This window comes from Megalobrama amblycephala, linkage group LG19 (genome assembly GCF_018812025.1).
Source record: "Megalobrama amblycephala isolate DHTTF-2021 linkage group LG19, ASM1881202v1, whole genome shotgun sequence".
In the NCBI taxonomy this organism is placed as follows: domain Eukaryota; kingdom Metazoa; phylum Chordata; class Actinopteri; order Cypriniformes; family Xenocyprididae; genus Megalobrama; species Megalobrama amblycephala.
Window position 1 is genome coordinate 35,953,606 of NC_063062.1, and position 27,884 is coordinate 35,981,489.

General features: G+C 37.6%; 1 protein-coding gene across 2 annotated transcripts; it reads left to right on the forward strand.

Moving 5' to 3' along the window:
• The first annotated feature begins 774 nt into the window (after nt 1-774).
• Nucleotides 775-27,647, forward strand: LOC125254548. Of its 2 annotated transcripts, XM_048169202.1 has the most exons (3): nt 775-948; nt 18,091-18,227; nt 26,646-27,647. In XM_048169202.1, the coding sequence occupies exons 1-3, from the start codon at nt 922-924 to the stop codon at nt 26,716-26,718; spliced, it is 237 nt and encodes a 78-aa protein (XP_048025159.1). In that variant the 5' UTR covers nt 775-921; the 3' UTR covers nt 26,719-27,647. The 2 variants fall into 2 exon arrangements, 1 of the variants encoding a protein (XP_048025159.1); XR_007181690.1 differs by lacking the exons at nt 775-948; nt 18,091-18,227 and adding an exon at nt 18,293-21,434.
• The last annotated feature ends 237 nt before the right edge of the window (nt 27,648-27,884 follow it).

The window sequence follows — 27,884 nt, forward strand, 5'->3', positions numbered from 1 at the left end:
TTTGAAAGATTTTGTAACATGATGTTCTGGCCATTAAAGAGGAATAGAGGACATTCATAAAGTGAATAATTCAGTAGAAATGTCATCTTGGATGATGACTCTCGATGAGGTGAAACTGATTTGAATAGCCATTCTTAAGCATGGCAAAACTATTATTATTACTACTTTGTATTATATTACTTATTACAATTATTTTATTAACTGTTAGCTTAATAAATGTTTGCAGTTTGCGCACAAATTATTCAGCAGTTTCAGGTAACACAACATCTGGTAAATTAAGCCACCTTTTGTTTAAATCAAGTTTATTGTTATATACGTTTTTTGTGTTTGTTTAAATCAGTTTACATAGTAATGTCCATAACTCAGAAGCACATAATGTAAAAATATAGCCTATTGCTGTATTTTTGATTTTTCTTTCATGCGCAGTAGCCGAGGATGTTACATAAAAGCTCCTCTCATTACGCGTCATCACGTTAGTTCATAATTATCAGCAAATGTAAAATCAATACCTGTGCAATAGTTTGGTTTCATCAGTTATTGATTAGGTCAGCAAAAACACACATTTGTGTAATTGCACTTTTGTCTCAAAACCTTTTAGTTGCTGAGATATAGCACTTTGTGCCTTCCCTATTTGCTGATATGTTAATAAAACTAGCTTCAACTAATTCAAATTTCAAAAAAGACAGCCCAATAGTTGTGAAAATGTAGTGGGCAGTTCAAGTGTCAGTGTATTTGACTGTCAAAGAAAAAGTTGCATAAATAATTCTGCAAGGGTGGCGTGCACGTGCATGCCTGCAGCTGAATTCGTCAGTAGAAGCGCGCCGAGCACGCAGCCACGCGCGTATACAGCGACACAGACGCGCGCAAGGAAGAGAGTTCATCTCAACAACACAACTCATCCGTAGACTGGAGAAGACAGGAATGGAAATATCACTGATGGCAGCACAGGTAGGATTTACATCTCCCCTTTGTGTCATAAAATGTTTTATATTTATAATTAAGGGTAATTAGTTGACTCGCAGATTACTGCGGATTAGCGTGGTGCGACACTGCTCGTTTGGTTTTTTCATAGCACTGTGACTGTAACTTTTGGTAGCTGATGTTCGAGTGTTTTAACTTAACACTATATTCTTCATCAAGAGAAAGTTAAAAGGAAACACTTTCAGACATAGTGTGATAATACATTTAAATCAAGCCAAAATCAAAAAAATTATGATCAATTACATTTAGAAAATGGGGGATACTCTGAAGCGCGTCAGTGCAGTCCTGTATGGAAAGGAATGAGATGGTGTGATTTGACAGGTGCAGATAAAATGATGCCTTCTATTTATTTAAGTAGTCTCAGTTAATATATTTTAAATTGAAAAATAATTTAAAATAAATGTCGACCTATTCATAATAGTGAATAACACATGAAAAAGCTCATGTAGTGAAGCATCTGGTGATGATGCTGATTAATCAACCTGCTTTGCTTTGGGCCCTTTATAATCAAGTGACAGAGTGCTAATTAGAATTGGCCACAGGTCACATCTGTTCCCCAACTCAAACAGTCCTGATCAGAGATGCATAATGAGTCATTCAGCAACTCATGTCTTTGGAACATTTTAAATATATTTTTATCAATATAAAATCCCAATGCTTATTTTCCTTAAAGAGGAATATAGGACATTCATAAAATGAATAATTCAGAAGAAATGTCATCTTGGATGATGACTCTCAATGAGGTGAAACTGGTTTGGATAGCCATTCTTAAACATGGTGAAACTATTATTATTACTTTTTATTATATTACTTATTATAATTATTTTATTAACTGTTAGCTTAATGTTTGCAGTTTGCATGCAAATTATTCAGCAGTTTCAGATAACACAACATCTGGTAAATTAAGCCACCTTTTGTTTAAATCAAGTTTATTGTTATATATATATTTTTTTTTTCTTTATTTGTTTACAATAGTTTACATAGTAATGTCCATAACTCAGAAGCACATAATGTAAAAATATACGGCTGTGTTTTTTATTTTTCTTTCATGCGCAGTAGCCGAGGATGTTACATAAAATCTCCTCTCATTACGCATCATCACGTTATTTCATTATTATATGCAAATGTAAAATCAATACCTGTGCAATAGAAAAATATATATATATATATATTAAAAAAAAAAAAAAAAAAAAAATATATATATATATATATATATATATATTAAAAAAAAAAAAAAAAAAAAAAAAAAAAAAATATATATATATATATATATATATAAGAATTAAAATAGCATATTTTCTTAGCAATATGCTATTTACACTAGATGAAAATAGCGATAGATTCTATTCACACCATGTAAAATTATCAATTCTTTGCAATAAGAGTAAATAGTAATTAGATGCTATCTATACTTTATATTGGCAGATACTATTTGCACCTCAGTGTTTTTTTACATTAACAGGATGCAATAATATCATCACAACAAACACCCGTTCACTGTTTATTTCCATTTTTAGAACATTATTTTAATTATTGAAAATAAATGCGATCTCGGCAAAAGGTGGATTTGAACCCGATCACGTTAAAAGCCAGGTCTGCAAGCCTTAATCGCTACTGCTGCACCACAGAAGACATTAAATTCTGTGTTACTTTTTTAAAACTTGAGTGGCCCAATCAGACATTGATGGGCGGAGCTAATGTATATAGTTTTTGCCAACAAGGGATGCTATTTGCACTTAGGCCCTGTCCCAATTGGCACCCTAAACCCGCGCAGTCCCATGCCGCTTTGACTGCCGGGTAACCTCTTCATAGCTCACAGTCTTGCGGGCTCAGCAGAAGTGCGCATGGAGGACGCATTGCAGCCGCAAAGGGGGCGCTCATGAGCACCCTTCTTTAAGCTTAAAGGTGATAAATAGGATCTGTTCGTCGACTGAGAAACCAAACTGTTATTGAATTTTTGAAATGAGCGCATGCGTAAGAACAACCCCCCTCCTTTCGAGGGAACGCCTCCCAAAACGCGTGCACGAGTATTGGAACACGAGTGTTTACCACCGGCATTCGCTGTGTCGTGTTAGTGGATTCATTATGTCGGACTCACCGCAGGTAGCTCATAATCTGCAGTTGTTACTCCTGTCTCCTGACAAAAACATTGCATGCAGCGCCTGTGGAGTGTGGAAAGTTACTGGAGTGCACAGCCGCGCACGTCTCTCACAGGGAACGTCACGGCAGTGATTGACAAGCCAGAGGGCCAATCGTTTACGCGATGATCACGTAAACGATTGGCTGATGTTTTTAAGGCCCTACCTCGTGCACAGATGATGTATATTAATATTATTCCTTTCAGTGCACCTAAAAAATAGTCTTTTATCAGTTAGTAAAGACAGTTTCAAGTAATATTGCAAAAAATGTATAAAACAAAACACCTTTAAATGACGAATGGGACACCCTACGGTCTTTTGGACTTAACGGACACAAACACGCAGCGGCAATTTTAAGTCCACAAGACCAAACGTGCACATGAAATGTGCCTTTTGGGACAGGGCCTTAGTGTAAATAGTCACAAAATAAGCCATGTCTTTTGTTCAAAAATGAGTTTCATATCACATACATCCCTGCTATTCAACTGTCCAATTTTGTAAAGTTGCTTATTCTACTCTCCATTTAAGCATGAAAATGACCTCTAATATAAATTAATTTCATAGTTTTTCCTTCAGTTAGATTAGATAATCAAGATCATTGGGTGTGTTCTTCAAAAATAATAAGCGTTTATTATGATGTTCCTCATTTTATGTGTGTCCGAAAAACCATTGTCAACTAAGTTACCCACTAGGAAAAAACCCTTAAAAAAGGAATGGATTGTCCCAATCTCACATAATTTGCATAGTGTGATGTTGTTTTCCTCTAGAAGCACATGGATGAAGGACTAGAGAGTATGTCCTTTCTCGTTTCCCTAGTTTTGGTTAAAAAAGCAAACGTGTGTCAAGAGTGGATTAATTCAACAGTGTTACACAAGTAGGCCTATTATTGCCACCCTAGTGGACAGTAGCAAATTGTTAAGCTTGGTGAAACTCATACGTAGGCAGGGCTGGAAATGGGGGGAGTGGATTTCAGTGTTCCAGTTCAAATTGGTTAGATTTATTTTAAGGAAATGAAAATGATTTCTATATATTATTCACTTAATATTTTCAGGTTTCATCAGATGTAATGCAAACTCTGTCTAATAATGATGTATAGCCCAAAAAAGAGACAGCGTTTCCATTAATGAGATGCATAGTAGGCTAGAGCAGCACGATTAATCATTAAAATATTGCAATCTTGTGTCAAACACCCTAAATGACAATGATTCGTCTGTTAAACCTTTGACAAGTGCTAACATTCAGATCTGCGTTGGCACTGCCACTGAGCCACAGAGAGCAGTTATATTTAGGTCTTTTCAATGGTAGTCTATCATTATTTCTGTGTTACACTAATTCAAAATAAGTACTGGGATAAAAGTGTATAATTTTGATATAAACTCTGATGTCAACGGTGGTGATCAAAATAGAGTAAATCACCTTTTGAAATTAACCTGACACTTCAAATAAAGATTTAATCAATTACATCCATACTGATTCATCCAGTAATGAAACAAGTGGTCTTTATGAGTGAGTCATTGAATCATTCAAACCAATTTTTTTTTTTTTTTTTTAAATAATAATTTGAATGAAATATTTTAATAGAGTGCAGCAACTAACATTTCGTCAGAACCTCTAGTAAATTGTTATATTGTTTAGTTGTCTATTCAGAATCGTGGAAGAATCTCAATTTCTCAATTTTCAATTTTGCGACTCAATTTTCAGAATCATGCAGCTCATTGAGAATAACAGAATCATAACCTCATGTGATGAAACTGGTTGTGAGAAGGAGGGGGAGATCAACTCATTAATACTCTTTAAATTAGAGCTGTATGATTTATCGCACGTGATTTGGCGAAGGCTGCGATTACTTTATGCGCAGCTTGTCAGAGCTGTACGGCTCTGTGATCAGTACTAAATGCTCCGTCTGAAAGCCAGAGGGCGCTCCTGTGCAAAAACATTAAATATGCCCTGCCGTAGAAGTATAAAACATGCATCCCTATGGGCATCATACTCTCTGTAGCTGAATAAACATAAGATTGAAACGCTTTGATTAATTAAACATGACTAATAAACACACAAATGCCTTATTCTGTGTAAGAAGCCACATCATCTCACAGAAGCATGCTCAACGGTGATTATGAAGTCAATTATGAAGTGAGTTTGGAGTAAAAACATGTTATTAAATGTTATCTTTTGTTGGACAAGATGTTAATAATTGCTTCTCATGTCTGGAAAGATGTTTGACGTGTGTTGCTTTTTCAAATGTACATTATAAGCGACTCATTCGCAGTGCTTTCAGATGGATTAGCATTTGGAGCCATACTTCATTGACAAGCTGCACATGAAAAATAATTGCAGCCTTTAAATACTTATACTTGAAATTATTTGAAATTATATCTTGAAAGCAGTTGAAATTATTTGAGAATTATTATATGGGAATACAACTACATGTTTAGGTGCCAACATGTTTTTTTTTTTTTTTTAAAGGCTTAGAGTCCAATATCCAACATTTTATAAAATGATAAACCAATATTATAGTCAATATTATGTATTCTAAATACATTGTTAGCTAAATTATTTAGATATTTAGAATGCACATTTGATTCAATTTCCCTTAAAACTTTTCCCCTTTAAATGTGTTAAAATTGCCACTTTTTGGGGTTGAGCAAAAACAGTGTTTGTCCCTTTTAAATGCAAATGAGCTGTTGCTCCCAGCCTAAGAGTGACAATCTCATGCACTAATAATGTCAGAAACTCAATGTAGTGGTGTTCATTTCAAACCGGAGTTTGAAAATGATGCCTACAGAGCCAGAGAATATATGCTGCATGGAGACAGAACAGGTATAGTTTCGTTTAATTGCCGTTATTACTTATGAAGTCATCTTGCTTTTATCCACTATTAGTACAAGCCTGTTGTACCGGATCTTGTCTGAATGATGGCCAAAACTTTACTGATGAGTTTTAAAAGTGAATTTTGCATAATAGGTTCCGTTTAATACTAATACTAATAGTTTAATATATGGGACGCGCTGTCTGACAGCCGGCTTTCTGTGTGCGTGCTTCGGATGTGTGCACTTTGAAAGCCATATAGCAGAAGTTTAAACTGTTATGGCCTAAAATCGCATGCAGATAATTAACTTTCATGATGACCAAGAACTGCATTGTCATGTAAGCGTGACAGTGATAGAGATGACAATCAAAAACAAACAGATGTTTTGTTTTTGGCAGAGAATCCGGACCGAGGCATGAGCTGTACAAGCTCTGCCCTCTTCTGGAAAGCGGGGTGTGGAGCAGAAGCTCATTTGCATTTAAAGATACAGTACATGAATAGATTCATCCTTCCACTCGAAAATGGGCATTTACAACATGGTATAATAAATGATCTGTGGGGTATTTTGAGCTGAAACTTCACAGACACATTCTGGGGACACCAGAGACAAGATATATATATCTTGTAAAAGGGGGCATAATAGGTCTCCTTTAATGGGAACATTAGCAGAATATTCTTAGAACATTTTTGTTAGCTGTAAGCTGTGAAACATTGGTAACACTCTATAAAATCACCATGATTAGATTTTATTTCTTGACTGTCAGAAACACTTGATTCTGTTTGGTCAGATATTTTTGTATAATGACGTTAAAGGTGCCCAAGAATGCTTTTTCACAAGATGTAATATAAGTCTAAGGTGTCCCCTGAATGTGTCTGTGAAGTTTCAGCTCAAAATACCCCATAGATTTTTTTAAATAAATTTTTTTAACTGCCTATTTTGGGGCATCATTAACAATGCACTGATTTAGGCAGCGCCGCCCCTTTAATTCGCGTGCTCCCTGCCACATGAGCTGTCGACTATATTACAGCGCATTTACAAAGTTCACACAGCTAATATAACCCTCAAATGGATCTTTACAAAATGTTCGCCATGCATGCTATATGCATGCTTCGAATTATGTGAGTAAAGTATTTATTTGGATGTTAACGTTTTATTCTGAGTGAATTTGAGGCTGTCCTCCATGGCTAACGGCTAATGCTACACTGTTGGAGAGATTTATAAAGAATGAAGTTGTGTTTATGAATTATACAGACGGCAAGTGTTTAAAAATGAAAATAGTGACGGCTCTTGTCTCCGTGAATACAGTAAGAAACTATGGTAACTTTAACCACATTTAACAGTACATTAGCAACATGCTAAACATTTAGAAAGACAGTTTACAAATATCACTAAAAATGTCATGTTATCATGGATCATGTCAGTTATTATTGATCCATCTGCCATTTTTCGCTATTGTTCTTGCTGGCTTACCTAGTCTGTTGATTCACCTGTGCACATATCCAGATGTTAATACTGGCTGCCCTTGTCTAATGCCTTTTATAATGTTGGGAACATGGGCTGGCATTATGCAAATATTGGGGCGTTCACCCCGACTGTTACGTAACAGTCGGTGTTATGTTGAGATTCGCCTGTTCTTCGGAGGTCGTTTAAACAAATGAGATTTATATAAGAAGGAGGAAACAATGGAGTTTGAGACTCAATGTATGTCTTTTCCATGTACTGAACTCTTGTTATTTAACTATGCTGAGGTAAATTCAATTTTTGAATCTAGGGCACCTTTAAAATGTGAAACTGGATGTTTCTCTAAACATAAATAATTTCTTATATTAATATTTCATGACCATTTAGGTTACGTATTTACTTTTTATAGGCTATGTTTTTATAAAGTGTTACAAAAGTAGTTTTTGAAGGTGTGTTCACAGTTTAGAGTCGACAGTCAACAATCTCAGTGTAGGTAATGTGAGGTTAGGTTAGGCATTTCTTGTGTATTTGTGAATCGAGAATGAAATCATAGGGCCGTGTTTTCTGCTCATATTTTATGTACGGTTCAAGGCCTTGAACATCACTCAGCCCTTTGCAAGTCACATTGCTTCAAGTTTACATTAAAGGCATTTTAGGGTTTCTTATAAGCAAGCTCTGTGAAGGCATGACGGTAAGCAGCAGTGTCATCCTGCTCCACACACTCCAGTCTCTCAGTGACGGATGAGCCGGAGCACAGAGGAGGAGGGTAGGCAGGGTTTAGTGTCTGTCTCAGTCTGACAGGCGATTCATCCTGCACAGGTGAGGCAGAAAACTTCAAGCAAAGACGATAATGCTAATACATTTCATTTCTGAGTATTATATGTACTGAGCATACTTACTATGCTTTTTATAGTATGCTTATTCAGTACAGTATGTGTGTGTCAGTCTCTGATAATAATTCAATTAGAAATAGAGGCCATTTACATGACACCATTTTCAACCAAATGCAGGAAACTTTTTATGCGTTTTGGCCGTTCATTTACATAACACGTTTTTGTTTTTTTGGTTAGCCTGAAAATCTGAATTTGTGAAAACGCTGACGACATGTGCATGTGTGTTACGCGTTTATTATAGGCTTGAAGTGTTTCTTTACAAAGTGACATCGCCACCTACTGGCCTGGCAGCAGAATACAGCATTTCAGTTATTTTCACAAGGCAACGTGTTGTGTAAACGTACCCTTAAAGAAAACTGAATTATTCATGTTTTGGTGCAAACACTCCACTAACATTATCAGTTAATTAGTTAATACATTTGCTAACATGAACTGACAATGAGCTATATATTTTTTAAAGGTGCCGTAGAACGTCTTTTTAAAAGATGTAATATAAGTCTAAGGTGTCCCCTGAATGTGTGAAGTTTCAGCTCAAAATACCCCATAGATTTTTTTTTTATTAATTTTTTTAACTGCCTATTTTGGGGCATCATTAAATATGCACCGATTTAGGCTGTGGCCCCTTTAAATTCTCGTGCTCCCCGCCCACGGAGCTCGCGCTTGCCTTTAACAGCATAAACAAAGTTCATACAGCTAATATAACCCTCAAAATTGTTCTTTACAAAGTGTTCGTCATGCAGCATGTCTAATCGCGTAAGTATGGTGTTTATTTGGATGTTTACATTTGATTCTGAATGAGTTTGATAGTGCTCCGTGGCTAAAGCTAACATTACACACTGTTGGAGAGATTTATAAAGAATGAAGTTGTGTTTATGAATTATTCAGACTGCAAGTGTTTAAAAAATGAAAATAATGACAGTCTTGTCTCCGTGAATACAGTAAGAAACGATAGTAACTTTAACCACATTTAACAGTACATTAGCAACATGCTAACGAAACATTTATAAAGACAGTTTACAAATATCACTAAAAATATTATGGATCATGTCAGTTATTATCGCTCCTTCTGCCATTTTTCGCTATTGTTCTTGCTTGCTTACCTAGTCTGATGATTTAGCTGTGCACAGATCCAGACGTTTTGCCCTTATCTAATGCCTTGAACATGAGCTGGCATATGCAAATATTGGGGGCGTACATATTAATGATCCCGACTGTTACGTAACAGTCGGTATTATGTTGAGATTCGCCTGTTCTTCTGAGGTCTTTTAAACAAATGAGATTTACATAAGGAGGAGGAAACAATGGAGTTTGAGACTCACTGTATGTCATTTCCATGTTCTGAACTCTTGTTATTCAACTATGCCAAGATAAATTCAATTTTTAATTCTAGGGCACCTTTAAAGCATTAATCTTTGTTAGTGTTAGTAAAATAAAATGACTAAATGTTGAAAATAACATCAACAAATTAAGATTTATAAATGCCGTAGAAGTATTGTTTATTGTTAATTCATGTTTGTGTATTTAACTGTTAACAAATAAAACCTAAACACACAGCGAAAAAAAAAAAAAAAAAGGTAACATCTAAATTCATGGTTTTATTTGAGACAAAAATATTATTTAATATTTCTGAACCAACCTAAATACATAAATTTAATTGAATAAAATTGAATTGAAAAAAAAAAAAAAAAAAAAGTAAGAATTATTCAATTCAATTTGATGGAATTTTACTATTAATTCAAATGCGTAAATCTTCAAAACAGGCTTTTTTTCTTTTCTTTTTTTCTTGCAGTATACGAATATAGCTCATTTTCATGTCATTCCAAACCTGTATGATTTACTTTCTTCTGTGGGATATGAATGATGTCAGAAATGGCATTTTTTGTGTAAATTATTCAGAGTTTAACTATTGAAGTGTTGTGCATCAGTCAAATGTCTGGGCATGCATGGTTTACTTGAGGCTAATAGTTTCTGTAATGTGAATGTCAGAACAGTGGAAGACGGATTGATTTTTCATGTTCAGCTTATTCTTGCTTGCAATCTGAGTGCATTGTGGTCTTAATGGAAAATACTCTGGTTGTGCCATAGAGCTAGATTAGAAAGATGGATGACATTTGATGAGCTTCTCAGGAGATCCAATCAGCATTAGTGTGAATCTGAGCCACTAGAAGAGAGAAATGCGAGGTTTAGAAACAAATAAACAGATAAAGGGTTGCAAAAAAATGAAATGAAATATGCTTGATTAATCCCAATAAATTAATGGATACTTTTTTTTTAAATTATTATTATTATTTTACATGGGTGTGCATCAGTATCAGCTCACATGTAATCGTTTGTCTTTTGGTTCCTCGCTGTTGGTTGTTGGTTTGTTCACACTCTGAACTCCATTATACACATTATATCATGCTAAAATCCATCCTGCAAAAATAGCCTAATATATACAATGCAGTTGCATCCATGTTTATATTGCTATTGTTAAACATTAAAAAGATATTTTAAAAAGAGATTCAGTTTCACACACCCTAGTGGTTATATATATATATATATATATATATATATATATATATATATATATATATATAAAACATTTTTTTATTTATTATTTTATTTAAAATACATTTATTTCATACTAAGTATAATCAATCCATTACAAGTACATTAACATATTTACTTGCATATCGCATGAGACTTATTGATAATATTATAATTAAACTTTATTTGGAGTACTTCTTTATTGCACAATTCACATTTCTTAAATGTGTTTTAATATCACTATTAGTAAGGATAGTATGATAACTGTATAATATCAGTCTTTAAATGCAAGATATTTAAAGTTTTCCTAAAGTATACTTGCAATAGTTCCACTTTAGCACAAATATATCAAATATACTTCAGTATATCTTTAGTTGGACCTCAGCACTACTTACGGATAAGTACAAAATTAGTTATCCCAATTTAGCAGATTTTAAGTATACCATTTTAGTATACTAAAAGTACAATTGCAGGGCATTTATATTAAGTACATAAATATGTACATAATACATTTTAGTATATTTATTTTTCACGTGGGCAGTGCTGTTACTAACTAAAATTAAAATTACAACTAATACTATAAAAAAATTGATAATTGAAATAAAGCTGAAATTAAATAAACCAAAATATGAATATTAGAAGCCATTTTACATGGCACTGTTTTCAGCTAAAAAGGTTTATGCATTTTGGCCGTTCGTTTACACAACAACAGTTTTTTGGGAGCCTGAAAATGCAAACTTTTGGAAAAGGGTTTCAAAGTGCACGTTTTTTAAAAATAATACCGTTATCATCTCTGTGTAAACTACAAAAAAAAAAAAAAAAAAAAAAGTGAAAACGGTGACGCCATGCGTATTACGTGTTCAGTCTATAGGCATGTAGTGTTTGCCACATCGCCACCTACTGGGCTAGCATTTTTGAATACAGCATTTTTATTTGTTTTGACAACACAGTCGTCAAAAAACATTTCCGTTTTTAGTCGTTGTCATGTTACCTTAACCTTAAAAAAAAAAAAAAAAACGTAACCTTAAACTCAAAAGTGAATTAGAAATGTTGCCTTTGCAAATAACTGAAATAAAATAAAATAAGTGAAATAATATAAAATTTAATGCAAACCGAAATAGAAATATATATAAAAAAACTAATAAAAAGGACAAAGGACATTTAAACAAAAACAAAATTTTAAAGAAAATGACTAAAATTTAAGCTAAAAAAAAAAAAAAAAAACTACTCTAAATATAAATAAATATTATAATAATATATAAATAATACTAAAACAACACTGATTTCACATTGAAAAAAATGTCATTTCAGTTCAGAGCTGACGATATTAGAGAGGTCAGTTCCGATCATGGCCAGATGTTCTCCGTCATGATCCTTGATCCTCCTGGATATGGCCGTTCTTCTGATTTTCATTCTAGAAAGACACAATCTGATAAATAGTTTCAAAGGCTTAATGCTTTCGTTTAGATTAAAACACACACATGTGCATACATTACTGATCACATCCAAGCTCTTGAATATACAGGAGAACTGATGGATCGATGAACAGCAGCAGAAATATTCGACTGTTTGGAATTGCCAGTATCTGAATAATGTGTGATTTGTCGGATTTGCTGAGAGAGTAAAAGCAGATCAATTTAGACAAACTCTAATCCTCCACGGCAAGATTATTTTCTCTCTCTCTCAAACACATACACTCACACACACACACACACACACACGTGGATCTGGGTGCAGTCGGTGTAGTGTGAGAAATGTGACCGTTATAAAGACACTTTATCCTTCAGTCAACTCGGGAGCAGAAACCTAAAGGTACTAATTCTCTTTAATTGTTTCTTTTCTTCTTCCCCTTCTACTTCCGTGAACCACTAATTGTCTTTTTTTCCTCTTGTCTCTCAATCTTTCCATCCATCTAACAATAATATACTACCTAAATTGCTCTGATAGGTACAAGCTCATGAATTGTATGATATTTGCACATTCACATGACCTTACTGTGTTTATCTGTCAATGTCTTGATTTGTGATTTAAAGCTGGCTAGATTTGTGAATGGAAATGTGGTTTGATGGCCAGATTGTGCTTAATTGAAGTTCAGCAGTTTGTTTTGGGTTATCCAGGTAAATGTATTATCATTTGCAGCTGTAAAAAACTGATTCAGATTTAAGAAGCATGCTCCCAAATTAACATTTTCTTATTTATTTCATTGCCCTTTTATAACTTTCTCAACTAACAGGGAATGTTCTCAGAACAAACCGCTTCCAGTAACGTTAATAGAACGTTCACTCAAAGTTTTCTGGTCTTTAATAATGTTCTCCAAACGTTAGAACAAAAACGTTATTTATACATTGTTCATGGAATTTTTTTGGTGTCTCATAAGAGTATATCCAAAATATTGGATATTTTCTAATCTTATTTTTTAAAAATAACATTTATTATTTATATTAGAGCTCATCTAATAATAAACTGCATGTAAATGTGGTCAACAAGACGGCTCACATTAGTGAACATGAGTTCCTGCGTGGGGTTGCATGTGCCTGTTGACCTTTTTAATATCCAAATATGCCGACATGTGGCAACAGGACGCCTGATTATGCACATGACTTCAGGAGCAAAATGTTCACAGTTGATTCACCTCATTTTATTTTAATGTCATTTTACCTAGCGCTTCGCCCAAATGATGGCAATTTTATTTTATATGTTTTGCTTCATGCTCATTCGGTTTGGTTTGCAATGGGCTGGAAGTAATGAAAAGCCATTTCACTGGAAAGCTGCCTTAGCTTGAGTCCTGCGACGAGGAGAAAACAAAGAACTTTGGGAGGCGACCAGTCTCTTTTTGATTTAAAAAAAAAAAAAAAAAAAAAAAAAAAAATTATATATATAAATATATATATAATACATTTTTATATATATATATATATATATATATATATATATATATATATATATATATATATATATATATATATATATATATATATATATAATAAATTACGAGGCTCATGATGATTTTAAAGCAAGCTGTGCAAAATCAGTCATAAATTAGTTTTCAGTTATAGTTAAGGTCCTTTTCATGCAAGTTTGAGCATTAGCTTTTGCATCTTTGACAATGAGAATATATAAACACTTGACTTTGATTTTATAACTGTGTAACGTTTGTTGACATTTGGTTTATATATGTGTGTGTCTGTGTGTGTCTGTGTGTATGCATGTATGCTGATCAGGCATAATATTATGACCACCTTCCTAATATTGTGTTGGTCCCCATTTGCTGCCAAAACAGGCCTGACCCGTCGAGGCATGGACGAGGCAGGTTTCTCGTATGAAAGCTTCCACTTGCATACTTGATCCTATGCCTTGTAGTCTTTTTAAATCTTGCTTTGGTCCTTTATGTCCCTCAGTTCTTGCTCTAATAAATGACTCTTTGTCAACTGGTGTGGTGCCAGCAGCACTGCTGTCACTCCCATTTAAAAAAAGCAAAATTCTCATGTGAATGTTCTTTCAAATTATCACCCACTTTCAAATCTTTCATTCCTGGCTAAAATCTTAGAGGGTGTGGTTGCGGCCCAACTGAACAATTACTTAATTGAAAATAATTTATCTGAGCCCCATCAGTCTGGGTTTCAGAAACTGCACAGCACTGAGACCGCGTTGGTTAAAGTCACTAATGACTTGCTAATAGCTTCCCTGTCTCTTCTCATTCTCTTGGATCTTAGTTCTGCCTTCAATACTATTGATCATGCGTTGTTACTTAATCGTCTTGAAACTGTGTTTGGATCGTCAGAGACAGTTCTTGACTGGTTTAGGTCCTATCTTACTGGCCGCAGTCAATTTGTTTTTATGGGTAGCTATAGGACCAAGGTTGGTTCTGTACATACTGGTGTCCCACAGGGGTCAGTATTGGGTCCCTTTTTAGTATGTATATTTACCCACTTGGTCAACTACTAAGATCTCTTGATCTTAACTATCACTTTTATGCCGATGATACACAGATTTATGTCCATTCACGACCAGGTCAACATGTGGACGTTGTACATCTTTCCAACTGTATCACTGAGATCAAGATATGGATGTCTAATAATTTTCTGTCTTTAAATGGCTCTAAAACAGACATTGTCTCATTAGGAGCATGTCCCGACATTGTCAGGCATGCATACAAGCATGTGGGGGCCATACAAACTACTGAGTACCATTTTGAGTTGCTGCAATGAAATTTCAGCAAAATGTACTAGCCTGCTGCATCAATTTTTCACTTTGATTTTCGGGGTGTGTTTGAATTCAGTCCTCTGTAGGTTGATCATTTTCATTTCCATCAAACGATGTGGCATCCTTTCATTCCTAACACATTACCCAGTCCATATCAGTATAGATACCCAGCATGATATTTTTCCCTATTGAGATCTGATGTGTTTTCAAAGTGTTTCTTTAATTTTTTTGAGCAGTGTTTATCCCACCCAATAACAGGTGCCGTGATGATGGTGGTCATGATGTTATGCCTGATCGGTGTGTGTATGCATGTATGTGTGTGTGTGTGTATATATAATAATCCTTTCAAATATTTAATTTAAACTTAATTTGATGTATTGTTCTGTATTGCACCTATTCAGCATTGGAGTTTGATTTGATTTAGTTGAGATCTTTACTGTAAACTGCAGCAGCTCAAGGATAACGGGGACTGTATATTTCCTTTATGGCGGTGCTGTGAAGAGCTGTGGGTTAATGACGTGTGTATTCCCTCCGGTGAACTGAGGGAAGCCAATATATTTGTGAAGCATGACACAGAGTTTATGTGACAGAGGCTCAAAGCATGGCTGTTCTTACTTTCTAAATGAGCATGCAGATATAACTGTCAGCTGCTGCAATCTATGCTGAACTAAAGCATGTTTACATGTGAGGACGCCTCATTAACATCACTGCTTACCACTGATAATAGCCTTTAGTTGTGACAAACAACACAAGTTGCTCACTCCTAGTAGACAAATGTATTTTCTGTGTGTGTGTGTGTTTGTGGGTCTCGAACGTGACAAATAGGATTTATTGCTGCCATTCAGTGTAGTTTAATTCTGTTCCAGCTAACAAAAAGATATAAGAATTTTTGCTAACATTCCCATTACGTAATAAAAAACGTTATTTTAGAATGTTCTCTGAACGTTTAAAATGTCAGATCTTTTTTTTTTTTTTAATGATTTTAAAATGTTTTTTTCTTGGTTAAATAAACATCAAGGGAACATTCCATTTTATCATTTTGAAAAACATTATGAGAGCGTTTAAGAATGTTCAGAGAACATTCAAAAGTAACAATGTAACATTTAAAAAAAAAAAAAACATTAGATGAACATCCAACTAAAACTTCAGGAAAGCAAACAATGCATAATGTTTTTGTGCTGACGTTTTGAGAACATTATTATTAATTACCAAATGTTCTGTTAATGTTATTGGAAGAACATTTGTTCATAACTTTGATTCATAAGTTCTGAGAATTCCTTGTTAGCTGGAAAATATTGACCTGATTTGAACTTTGAATATCTTTGGCTTTTAATTTAATCATATTAGACTTAAGTAGCTGTAATGAGGCGCATTCAGTAATCTTAATAAGATAATGAGAGAGAACTATATATCACTTGAAATTAGTTTCAAAGTGACACATCATTAATTTGAATTAAGAGTAAGAGGGATTTCTACATGTTTGCTCATCCTTTCATCCACATGCAACAGATTTACTTTCACACTAAAATGGAGTTTTCCTCCAACCTTCAAACAGCTGTTATCAGCAATGAGGTGAAGAAGAGCAACATCATAAATTGATTGTCATTACCCAGAATGCACCTGTACACCTCCAGACTGGTGATATCAGACGCCAGATGGGAACGATTAAAAAATTGCATGATAAATGGAGATGCTTTTTTTAACCAGATGCTACTCGTCATTTTAAGCAGTATGTACTATATGGCAACTGCTTAATGTTATCTTGATGTTATTGCCAAGCGATATGTTTAAAGTTGGGTATGTAGTACATCCTACATTACCTGCATAGATACAATATACTCACGTAAAGCAATCAGTGTGATTGTTTGTATCACAAAATGTAAACTATATTATTGCACAGCTCTATATATAAATAGAGGCTTTCACACCGGAGGAACCTTTTCATAGTTCCTAGAACTATTGGTTATAAGTACCCAGATTTTGCCATGTTCGCACCACAGGAACTAGGAACAATTTTAGTTCTGGGAGCTCCTTTTGGGGGAACTAAATGATCTCCTACTTCAGAGTACGGTCTAAACCAGCACTATAGGAACTATCAGTGACGTAAGTGTACGTTGATTGGTCAAACGCATGTCAAACACCGGCACCCGGCATTTTTAAAAAGCAGCATTAAACACATTTACTTAACAAACATGAAAAATGGCGATAACGGCATTTAACTGTTGTGTAAATTATGCGTTTTCATTTTCATTATCACAAAACCCAAGACACACAGCAAACATGGCTCTGATCACGGCATCCTCCATTCACCAGTTTTTGTCGGCCGCTTCAGAGTTCCTATTCCCGGTGCGAATGCAACATGACCCGGGGCAGAAATTAGCTCTCGGGGAACTATCCTAATGGGTAGTTCCTATAACTGAGTTCCTAGAACTATTTGGTGCAAAAGCCCTTTGCCCATTGCGCCCTTTCTTCAAAGTCTTGATTGTGTTTTTGGGCTCTACTAGAACAGGTTTTTATGCTTGAATGTTCAAAAACATATTATTTTCCCCCATATTCTCCATTGTTGCAGCTCCTCTCTTCCCAGTCTGTCAGTAACGCTCTGTTTAGTTAGTGTCTCTATGAAGCCCCTCCTTTTGAAAAGCACAATGTGCTCTGATTGGTCAGCTGGAGCAGTGTGATGCGATTAGTCAAGTGCTTCAAGCGTGTTTGGGAAATGCCCCGCCTCTTACTATAACCGCCAGTTTCAACATACTACTAACTAACTCAACCAGGCCCCGCCCCTTTATTCTGTGTATGAATAATTTTAAATGAGGAATATTGTGACGTGTTCGTTCCCGGAAGAAAACGCAAGACTACAATGGAGGCGTTTTAGGGAGTTCAGAAACGGTGACACTGATGAAGAGAACTTTACAGAGCTTTTTTTACACACTAAAGAAAGATGAACATGGGAAAAAGCATAATAGGACCCCTTTAAAAAAAAAAAAAAAAAAAGTAAATATGGTAATTTTTTCATGTCATGTTGACTTAAAGACTGAGACTGATTACATGCTCCATGTTTTCTCCCATTTCTTTCAGCATATTCAAGCGGTCAGTGGAGCCTTCATGGATTCTCAACACAATGGCAACACACCCCTTCAGACTTCCACCTCTAACCTCAACGCCATCTTGCCCAAACCAGCCGAGAAAGAAGAGGAGGACGAAACCATCTGGCTGTGGGTGGCTGTCATTGCAACCGTTGGCAACATTGTGGTGGTAGCAGTGGTGTGCGCCTGTGCCTTTTAGACCCCGTAGTGTCCAAGAACACAGCCTAAACTCCTGATCCTTCACCCGTTTGCACCTTAGCACAGTATGTAGTATGCAAGCAACAACCTTCTGCCTCCTTTCTCCAAAGATGCTTTTGAGGCGAACTTAAAGGCAGCCGATTAATCTTTTATTTTAAATGAATTACATAGCACTTATTCTTCTATAGATTTTTTTTTTTTTTTTTTTTTTTTTTTTTTTAATGAGTAAACAAAGCATGGGTCAATTTCTTCATCAGAAGGGGTCAGTTACAGTTTGCTTGGTTATATAAGCCAGCATTGCGTAACATACTGTCAACTGTCCAGTTGTTGATCAACATGATAAAGCAAATCCCTGGGACATGCGTCTCTGGATAAGACTCAAATAAGTGTGCATGTTTCTGAGTGTCAGTGCATGCTAAATTAGACAGATGGTGGTTGTCAGACAGGTCTATGCATTAACTGGCATTAGTTCACAGTGCTTCTGGTCATTCTACCCATTCCTCTTAATTTCTGCCTCTAACGATGGAGTCAACACTTTTTTGGCCCACTGTTTGGCAATTCAGGGCCGATATATGACACATATGTTAGACATATTACAACATATGTTAGACATAATTGTCAGCAAATGTAAGCAATGTGTTAGTGTATTCAAGTCTTGTCAGAAAGATCATATTTACAAATTAACGGACATGAACGTCACTACCAAGTCATAATTATTGGTGGGAAACTCTTAAGTTTATGAGTTGTGGGCGTGTAGGGCGCAGTGGATTCAGCGTCTGTATAAATGGTAAATGTTTTTTTTATGAATATTTACAACAAAACTACAAACAACAACAAAATTTGCATGCACAAAATACCATAGTATTGTACAATTAATATAATATATATAAAATTTAAGTTTACAGCACCTTTATAAATTGAGTAAAAACATAAAGCAAAAACACATTTGATGCCCATTATTCATAATTTTGTAGGTGTAGACTTTAAAAAACCTTTTTAATTTTTGTTAAAAATGTATATCGGCATCTTGTTCTGATTGAAGTGATTTGAGCACACCTGACATCGTAAATACGACTTCACAACTCGTAAATGCGAATGTCCAAAGACTTGAACGCATTTCTAGTTGAAGTGACTATTATCAGCTCTTTGATTGGCTGATTGGCAAGAAAATGCACAGACTCAAGCCATACTTCACAGTTCAGTAAATAAATGAATAAATAAACAAACAGTCACTGGCAAAAAAATGTATAATTCATATTAGAAATAGAAATATTTTCAATTTTTTTTTTCATTAGAATATACAGCTACTTTTTAATAGTCGTCAACGAGAAAAAATGCTTTTTACATCTACCAGTTAGGACTAACGTCATGCTAACCAGCCTATATACTAAGGGGGCATTTACACAACACTTTTTTATGCATTTTGGCCATTCATTTACACAATAACAGAATTTTGGGGGCCTGTAAATGCAAACTTTTGAAAACAGGTTTCAACTGTTTTTTCAAAACAGTTTTCATTGCCGTGTAAACTACAACATATGAATTTATGAAAATGGTGATGTCATGTGCATGCGTGGGATGTGTTTATAGGCGCATAGTGTTTCTTTACAAAGTGGCATCGACATCTACTGGTCTGTCAGCAGATTACAGCTTTTTTTTTTTTTTTTCCAAGGATTCATGCAAACGGGGAACATTTTACGTTTTTAGTACATCGTTGTAATGTAAACATACTCAGTCTCTGAATATTCAATGCCACTTTCAACCAGTGTTTCCCATTTTTCATAAAATGGGAAACCTAGGAATGGCTCATTGATAGTCTCTGCACATAAAACTTGTATAGGATAAGTGTTTTAACAACAAAAAAACATCACCTTTCACTCTTTTTGAGTTTCTGTCCTACTATAATGCCACTCAAACCAACTTCTCTCCCATTGAATTGTTTTAATGCAGTCTCTTTTGTAAAAAAATGTTTTTTACAAAAGAGACTGCATTAAAAAAAAATTGCCTTGTCAGATTGAGTCCGAGTTCATAGTTTAGTGTGAGCGTGTGCAAGATAATATTAGTGCTTGGATGATGGTGAATCTCATCTTCTGTGGGTTAAGATACAGAAATACCACCTCATTAATTCAATCATAGCTCATTTTTCAACACCCAAAAGTCTTTTTTCTGGCCTGTTGATGGTCCACACAATTACTAATGGTCTGCTGGATCTCTGAACTGAAACATGACTTTTGTTCCACCGCGATTAATCAAACCGTGGTGGAGGAGCTTTAGGTTCACAGGTTAAAGCTCATTTAGCATGCAGTCGCTCTGTATTATTACATCTGAAACAGAGTCGAGGGTGAACTCATTTTGCAGGGTTTTACTTCAGAGATAATATAGATAGTGTTCTGTGACCCTCTATTGCACAATATTGTCTATATAAATAGACATTTATAATGTTACAAAAATATTTCAAATAAATGCTGTTCTTTTGAATTAGCATAACTGTTTTCAACATTGATAATCAGAAATTATTCTTGAGCAGCAAATCGGCATATCAGAATGATTTCTGAAGGATCATGTGACACTGAAGACTGGAGTAATGATGCTGAAAATTCAGCTTTGATTACAGGAATAAATTACATTTTATGTATCCACATAGAAAACGGATATTTGAAATTGTAGTATTTCTTAATATTACTGTTTTTACTGATCAAATAAATGCAGCTTTGGTGAGCAGAAGAGACTTCTTTAAAAAGCATTAAAAACTCTTTCCGACCCCAAACATTTGAATGTTGTGTTAAAGCCAAACTATAAATCTTCTGATTTCATCTGTCTCAGATAGTGCAGACTTTACAGATATCCATCGCTCGGTTTTGCTCTGTGGTGAAGCAGGCTGTAGGGTTGAATCATGTCTCCCTCTCCCTGTACTTTCATTCAGGAGTTTGGCAACAGGGCTGTGGTAGTTTTCTGGCCATAGTTTGATCTCAGAAATGTGGCACAGCTGTAACACCGTTTGTGTGCTTGACTCCGGAGTCAATGGAGACGCAGGTGTCCATCACGCTCTCAACCACACCACAATGTGCCTTAGGGAACGTAATGCTGCCGATCTGTGCGCTCCGGTGTGGACACAGTGGGAATGATCTCATTTTGGAGGTAAGTTTTCTTTCAATTCTTTTATAGACAATTGTAAGCTTAATTTACAGCCAGCTCTTCTGCATTTACCGAACTGCCAGAAGCCAGTTATTTAAGTTTTTAAAGCTTTAAATATGGATATTTTTCTTACACAAATGCATCACTTTGCTTCAGAAGGACTTTATTAACCCCCCGGAGCTGTGTGGATATCTTTTATGATGGATGATTGCACTTTTTTTGGGGCTTCAAAATCTCATCCTCTATTCACTGCCATTATAAAGCTTGGAAGAGCCAGGTCATTATTTAATATATTTCTGATTGTATTCGTCAGAAAGAAGAAGGTCATATACATCTAGGATGTCTTGAGGGTGAGTAAATCATGGGGTAATTTTCATTTTTGGGTGAACTATCCCTTTAATACACAGCTTTCTGGAATTCTGATTGGCACAAGCGATCGCTCTTAATCCAGTTACCTTTCAAGAAAGTGCAATTCCTCATTAAGAGAGCAAGTAGCAATTTTAATTGCTTTGTTCCCTCGAAGCTTGTGGGTTTCTCGGCTTCTCTCAGTAGAGTTGTGGGTCTTTTTAGCACTTTGGGAGATCTGAAGGTTACAGTGGGAGCTTCTTCATCGGGCCTGCCCCCACGAACCTCCCCCTCCTCTAGCGCGCCATGTGCCATCGAGTTACCGGATACTGGTGCAGGTCTCTCACATGAGGCACCTCGTATCTCATTCAGCGCTCCGGATGAGGATCCTGAGGAGGCTGAACTGCCCCCCTCTGGAGTGGTTGTTCATGCCGAATCGGATTCAGAGTTGACGGCTATGCTGTGGGCATTGGGCTCAAGTGGAACCCTCCACTTTGTCCCGAGCTCTCGCGACTGGATGATTGGTTCCAGGGCTCGGTTCACAGCCGATTGACGCTCCAGTGCCTTTCTTCCTGGAAGTGCATGAGCAGGTTCAGAAAATGTAAAAGCCACCTTTTACTACCCGGTAAAGTTCTTCTGCCTCCTCCACTCTTACTACCCTTGATGGCGGGGCTGCCAAGGGTTACATGGACATTCCACATGTGGAGCGTGCAGTTGCGGTGCACTTGTGCCCGCAGTCTGCCGTCACCTGGCAGAATTGTCCGCGCCTCCTGTACAAGGTGAGTAAGACGAAGGCAGCTCTGGGTAAGGCTTACTGTGAAAGAGCTGCATGTGGGTAGTTATGAGCCGGGGTTGTTGCAGGAGCTGCACATGTGCTCCTCAGTGCTCCTCAGTGCTCCTTCACGAGTACCTGTTCAAGATGCTCACCCTGAAATGCATCCTTGTGTGCATTCGCTCCCAGGATTGGTTCACAGCAATCGATCTGAGTGACGTGTACTTTCATGTCTCGATTCTCCCTTGACACAGACCATTTCTACACTTTGCATTCGAGGGTCAAGCATCCTCCCCTTCGGGCTGTCCCTTTCTCCCTGTGTCTTTACCAAAGTCACGGAAGATGCCCTTGCCCCGCTCAGGGAGGTGGGCATTCGCATCCTCAACTATCTCAATGACTGGTTCATTCTGACCCAGTCCCGAGATCAGTTATGTGGTTGGGGGCTCAAGTCAACTGGCAAAAGAGAAAGCACTCCCAGTGCAGAGCATCCCTTTTCTCTGTGTTGGACTTGGTCAACATGACAGTGCGCCTCACCAACGAGCGTACGCAGTCAGTGCTGAACTGCCTGAAAACATTCACACAGAAAACCACAGTTCCACTGAAGCAATTTCAGAGGCTCCTGGGGCATATGGCATCCGCAACCGCGGTCACGCCGCTATGATTTTTGCATATTAGATCACTTCAGCACTGGCTACACAGTCAAGTCCCAAGATGGGCATGGAGCCATGGCACACTCCATGTGGCCATTACACCGAGCTGTCACCGAACATTCAGCCTATGGTCGGACCTTGCCTTTTTAAGGGCTGGGATGCCCTTAGAACAAGTGTCCAGGCATGTTGTTGCCGCGACAGTTGCCTCCACCACCAGCTGGGGTGCTGTATGCAATGGGCATGCTACCTCGGGCTCCTGGACAGGTCCCCAACTGCAGTGGCATATCAATTGCCTTGAGTTGCTAGCAGTACTCCTTGCCCTATGCCAGTTTCCGCCGCTGCTGCACGACAAGCATGTACTTGTCTGGACGGACAATACATCGACCGTGGCGTACATCAACCATCAGGCTGGTCTACACTCTCGTTGCATGTCGCAACTCGCCCACCATCTCCTCCTCTGGAGTCAGTGGCAACTCAGGTCGCTGCGTGCCATTTACATTCCGGGTGATCTCAGTCATGCAGGTAACATGCTTTCATGACAGCTCATGCTCCCAGAAGAATGGAGACTCAGCTGATTTGGAGCCGATTCGGGGATGCACAGGTAGACCTGTTTGCCTCCCAGGAGTCTGCTCACTGCCAGTTGTTTTATTTCCTGACCAAGGGGACCCTCAGCATGGATGCACTAGCACACAGCTGGCCCTGGGGCCTGCGCAAATATGCGTTTCCCACAGTGAGCCTTCTTGCACAGGCTCTGTGCAAGGTCAGGGAGGACGAGGAGCAGGTCTTGTTAGTTGTACCTTACTGGCCCAACCAAACCTGGTTCCCAGAGCTGATGCTTTTCGCGACAGCCCCTTCCTAGCAGATTCCCCTGAAGAAGGACCTGCTTTCTCAGGGATGGAGCACCATATGGCACCCGCGTCCCAACATCTGGAAACTCCCCGTGTGGTCTCTTGACTGGACTTGAGCGGAGGACTTAAGCGGCCTACCGCCAGCGGTAGTTGACACCATCACTTCGGCTAGAGCCCCCTCTACCAGGCGTACTTATGCCTTGAAGTGGAGTTTGTTCACTGAGTGGTGCTCTTCCCGCTGGGAAGACCCATGGAAATGCCCGGTCAGCTCTGTGCTTTCCTTCCTTCAAGATGGTTTGGAGTGGAGGCTGTCCCCCTCCACCTTGAAGGTCTATGTTGCCACCATCGCAGCACATCACATTGCAGGTCACTGGGAAAGCACGATCTGATTGTCAGGTTCCTGAGATGCGCCAGGAGGTTAAATCCTTCTAGGCTATGCCTTATCCCCTCCTGGGACCTGGCTGTCATCCTTTCGGGCCTTCAGAGAGCTACCTTCGCGCCCCTAGAGTCAGTTGAGCTTAAACACCAGTCTTTGAAGACAGCGCCACTGACTGTGCTCGCTTCCTTCAAGAGGGTAGGGGACCTGCAAGCATTTTCAGTCAGCGAATCGTGCCTAGAATTCGGGACAGCCTTGTCTGACGTCATCCTGAGACCCCGGCTTGGATTTGTGCCCAAAGGTCCCACCACTCCCTTCCAGGACCAGGTGGTGAACTTGCAAGCGCTGCCCCTGGAGGAGGCAGACCCAGCCCTCGTGTTGCTGTCCCGTTGACGCTCTGCGTACTTACATGGACCGCACGCAGATCTTCAGAAGCTCAGAGCAGCTCTTTGTCTGCTTTGGGGGTCAGCAGAAGGGAAAGGCTGTCTCCAAACAGAGGTTGGCTCACTGGATGGTGGATGCCATCGCCTTGGCATACCAGTCCCAAGGTGACTCGTGCCCCCAGGGGTGAGGGCTCACTCCACTGGTGTTGCTTCCTCCTGGGCGTTGGTGCATGGCGCCTCTCTGGCAGACATGCAGAGCTCTGGACTGGGTGACACAAAACACATTTGCAAGATTTTATAATCTCAGAGTGGACCCAGTGTCCTCCCATGTGCTTTCAATTAGATAGCCATGGGTTCTCTATTGTCACTCCATTTTCCTCCAAGGATGGGAAGCGAGCGCTCTTCAGTTCAGTTCTCCAGATAGCAAACCCTATGGAGTTCCTCTTGCATCTTGCGGCAGTCAATGCCAGGCCCAGTACTTGTGTGCATGCCAAGTTGGCCAGCCCTGGTACTAGGCTAGATACCCATATGATGTGATTCCCTGCAGGTAATCCCATATGGGTAGTGTCCATGGTACAGTTTCCCTGACGGTAAACCCATGTCTTTCCCTGGGCGACTCTGCTCTGCCCTGTCTCTGTGCCAGTAGCATTCCTCCCTGGTTAGGTAGGACCTACCTCAGAGATTTTCCTTATGTAGTACTGTCCCATTGGTCAGTCACTATGGTGTTTTAAATAGGGACCCCATTATGTCAGTATTGACGTAATGTCGAACGTGACTGACTGAATGGGAATGTCTTGGTTACTATTGTAACCCCCGTTCCCTGAAGGAGGGAATGGAGATGTTACATCCCCTTGCCATGACCCTGATTACCTCTGAATGGCCAGGATCCTTGTCTCAGCTCCTCAACAAAATATGAATGAAGTGAGTATGCTGGTCCTATTTATACCCGGATGTGCTGGGTGGGTGTGACTCGGCATGTAAATCTTACTGGCCAATTCCCATTGGCTCGTTTTTTACCACTTGGAGGTGATTGGGCTCCCAGGTGAGACCCCATTACATCAGTACTGATGTAAAGTCTCAGTAGTAACCTAAACGTTTTCTATCTTAATGTAATTTATTCTTGTGATCAATATAATATGATGAATTGGTGCCACAAAAATATGAAGCAGCACAACTGTTTTCAACATTAATAATAATCAGAATGTTTCTTGATATTAGAATGATTTCTGAAGGATCATGTGACTCTGAAGACTGGAGTAATGATGTTAAAAATTCAGCTTTGATCACAGGAATAAATGACATTTTAACATATATTCACATAGAAAACAGTTCTTTTTACTGTATTTTTTAATCAAATAAACAGTCTCGGTGAGCATAACAGACTTGAGAAAACTTTTGACCAGTAGTGTATATTAGAATAATTGTATAATAATAATTGTTGCCATTTGGTAAGTAGCCCTGTAATAAGAGAGATAATGTACAGATGTGTGTCTGCCGTGATCGTACAAGTTGTATTTTGTGATAATGACCATGAAAATTATCTCTTGCATATTTGCTTCCAACCATCGAACTTGCCTTGAATCATAATCAGGCCTGAAATCCATTCTGTGATAAAGATATGATTTTAAAGAACAAGTCTGTGATAAGAGCTCATCAAAACTGTCATTGTCACCCACAAATCTGGAGTTGGTCATCTGCATGATTTGCTTATTGCATTTTTTTATTTTCGTCCATGATTCAAAACATCTTGATAGTATTATGCATCATAGCTGAGGCTCTGTTTGCAGGGAGATCTTTGTGGTCTCTCCCGACCCTTTACACGTCTCTTCTTGTCTTTCAGATTGAAAGGAACATGTTGCAGCCTAAAGGATGCTTGTATTAGAGCATATTCCTACAAGAATCAAATGATTTGAGACACTTTGATTGCTGCAGCAGCACAATGGGAACCTGCTTTAAAGACACTCAGAAGTGGAGGAGCTTGTTTGATTATCAAGTGAATTCCTGCTGGGGAAATAGAGCAGATTCATAATGTCAACATGCTCTGAATATCTGTAAATGTTAGGATCAGTAGAATGATTTTTTTGTTTGTTTGTTTTACAGTTGAATCACAAAAAGCATATGAGGGTTAAACCGTTTTTTTTTTTTTTTTTTTTTAAGACTTATTGCGTGTGGCGGAGACAGTTTGATTGAGAATCTCTTCAAAAATGAGCAAAAAGACCAACTTTTTATTTTTATTAGTAGGACTGTCATTGAAACAAAATATAGTTTGAATAATATTATGCATCTAATTGTTGATTGTTGTATATGCATTTAGAGGGGGTAAAGTTAATAAAAAAATAAGTTCACAGTAGATGAAATTGTATATAAATGGAGAAGAAGCACTTTATTTATTTATGCTGGTCAGTAGAACTTGGGTTTCATTGTGATTTTTCATTCAAACATCATCTGTTCACGCATTGCATATCCATCTGCTTGCTCCTTATCGGTCCGATCTGAAATTTGTGAATGAATGAGTAACACCGGACCCTCAGGGACGCTCTTTGTAAACATTTACTTAACGCCAGCACAGCAATACAGCACTGTTTCACGTGCAAAAATCCAGTTAAAGCTATCACAGATTGCACTGTTAAATGTGTGAGATGAACATATGGAAAGTAGATGTAAAGTGGGACAGTTGAGCTCATCTATCATTATGTAAATATTCTTGGGAATGGGATGGTGCTTATGTAAGCATTTTTACCATCTTATAACCAACAGCCATGAAGTTTCAGAATGTGTCTCACTTTACCTGGATTCAAAGTGATCTGAACTGACTGGATTTCATTAAAAAAATCGCCACCTCTATAATTCGTTTTGCCTTAACTATATTATAGCATTATAATAGCACATGATGCACACTTTAAAAATCTTGATAATTGTACCAGTTTAATTCATGCCAATTTTTTTTCTTTGTTTGTTTTATTTTTTTGTATGAAGATAAAACATATATAAGTGACACGTGATTATCTTTTATGAGTCCAGCCACTCTTGCATGTTGGCAAATATCTCTGTTCTGCTGTTATTTTATGCAAGTATTATT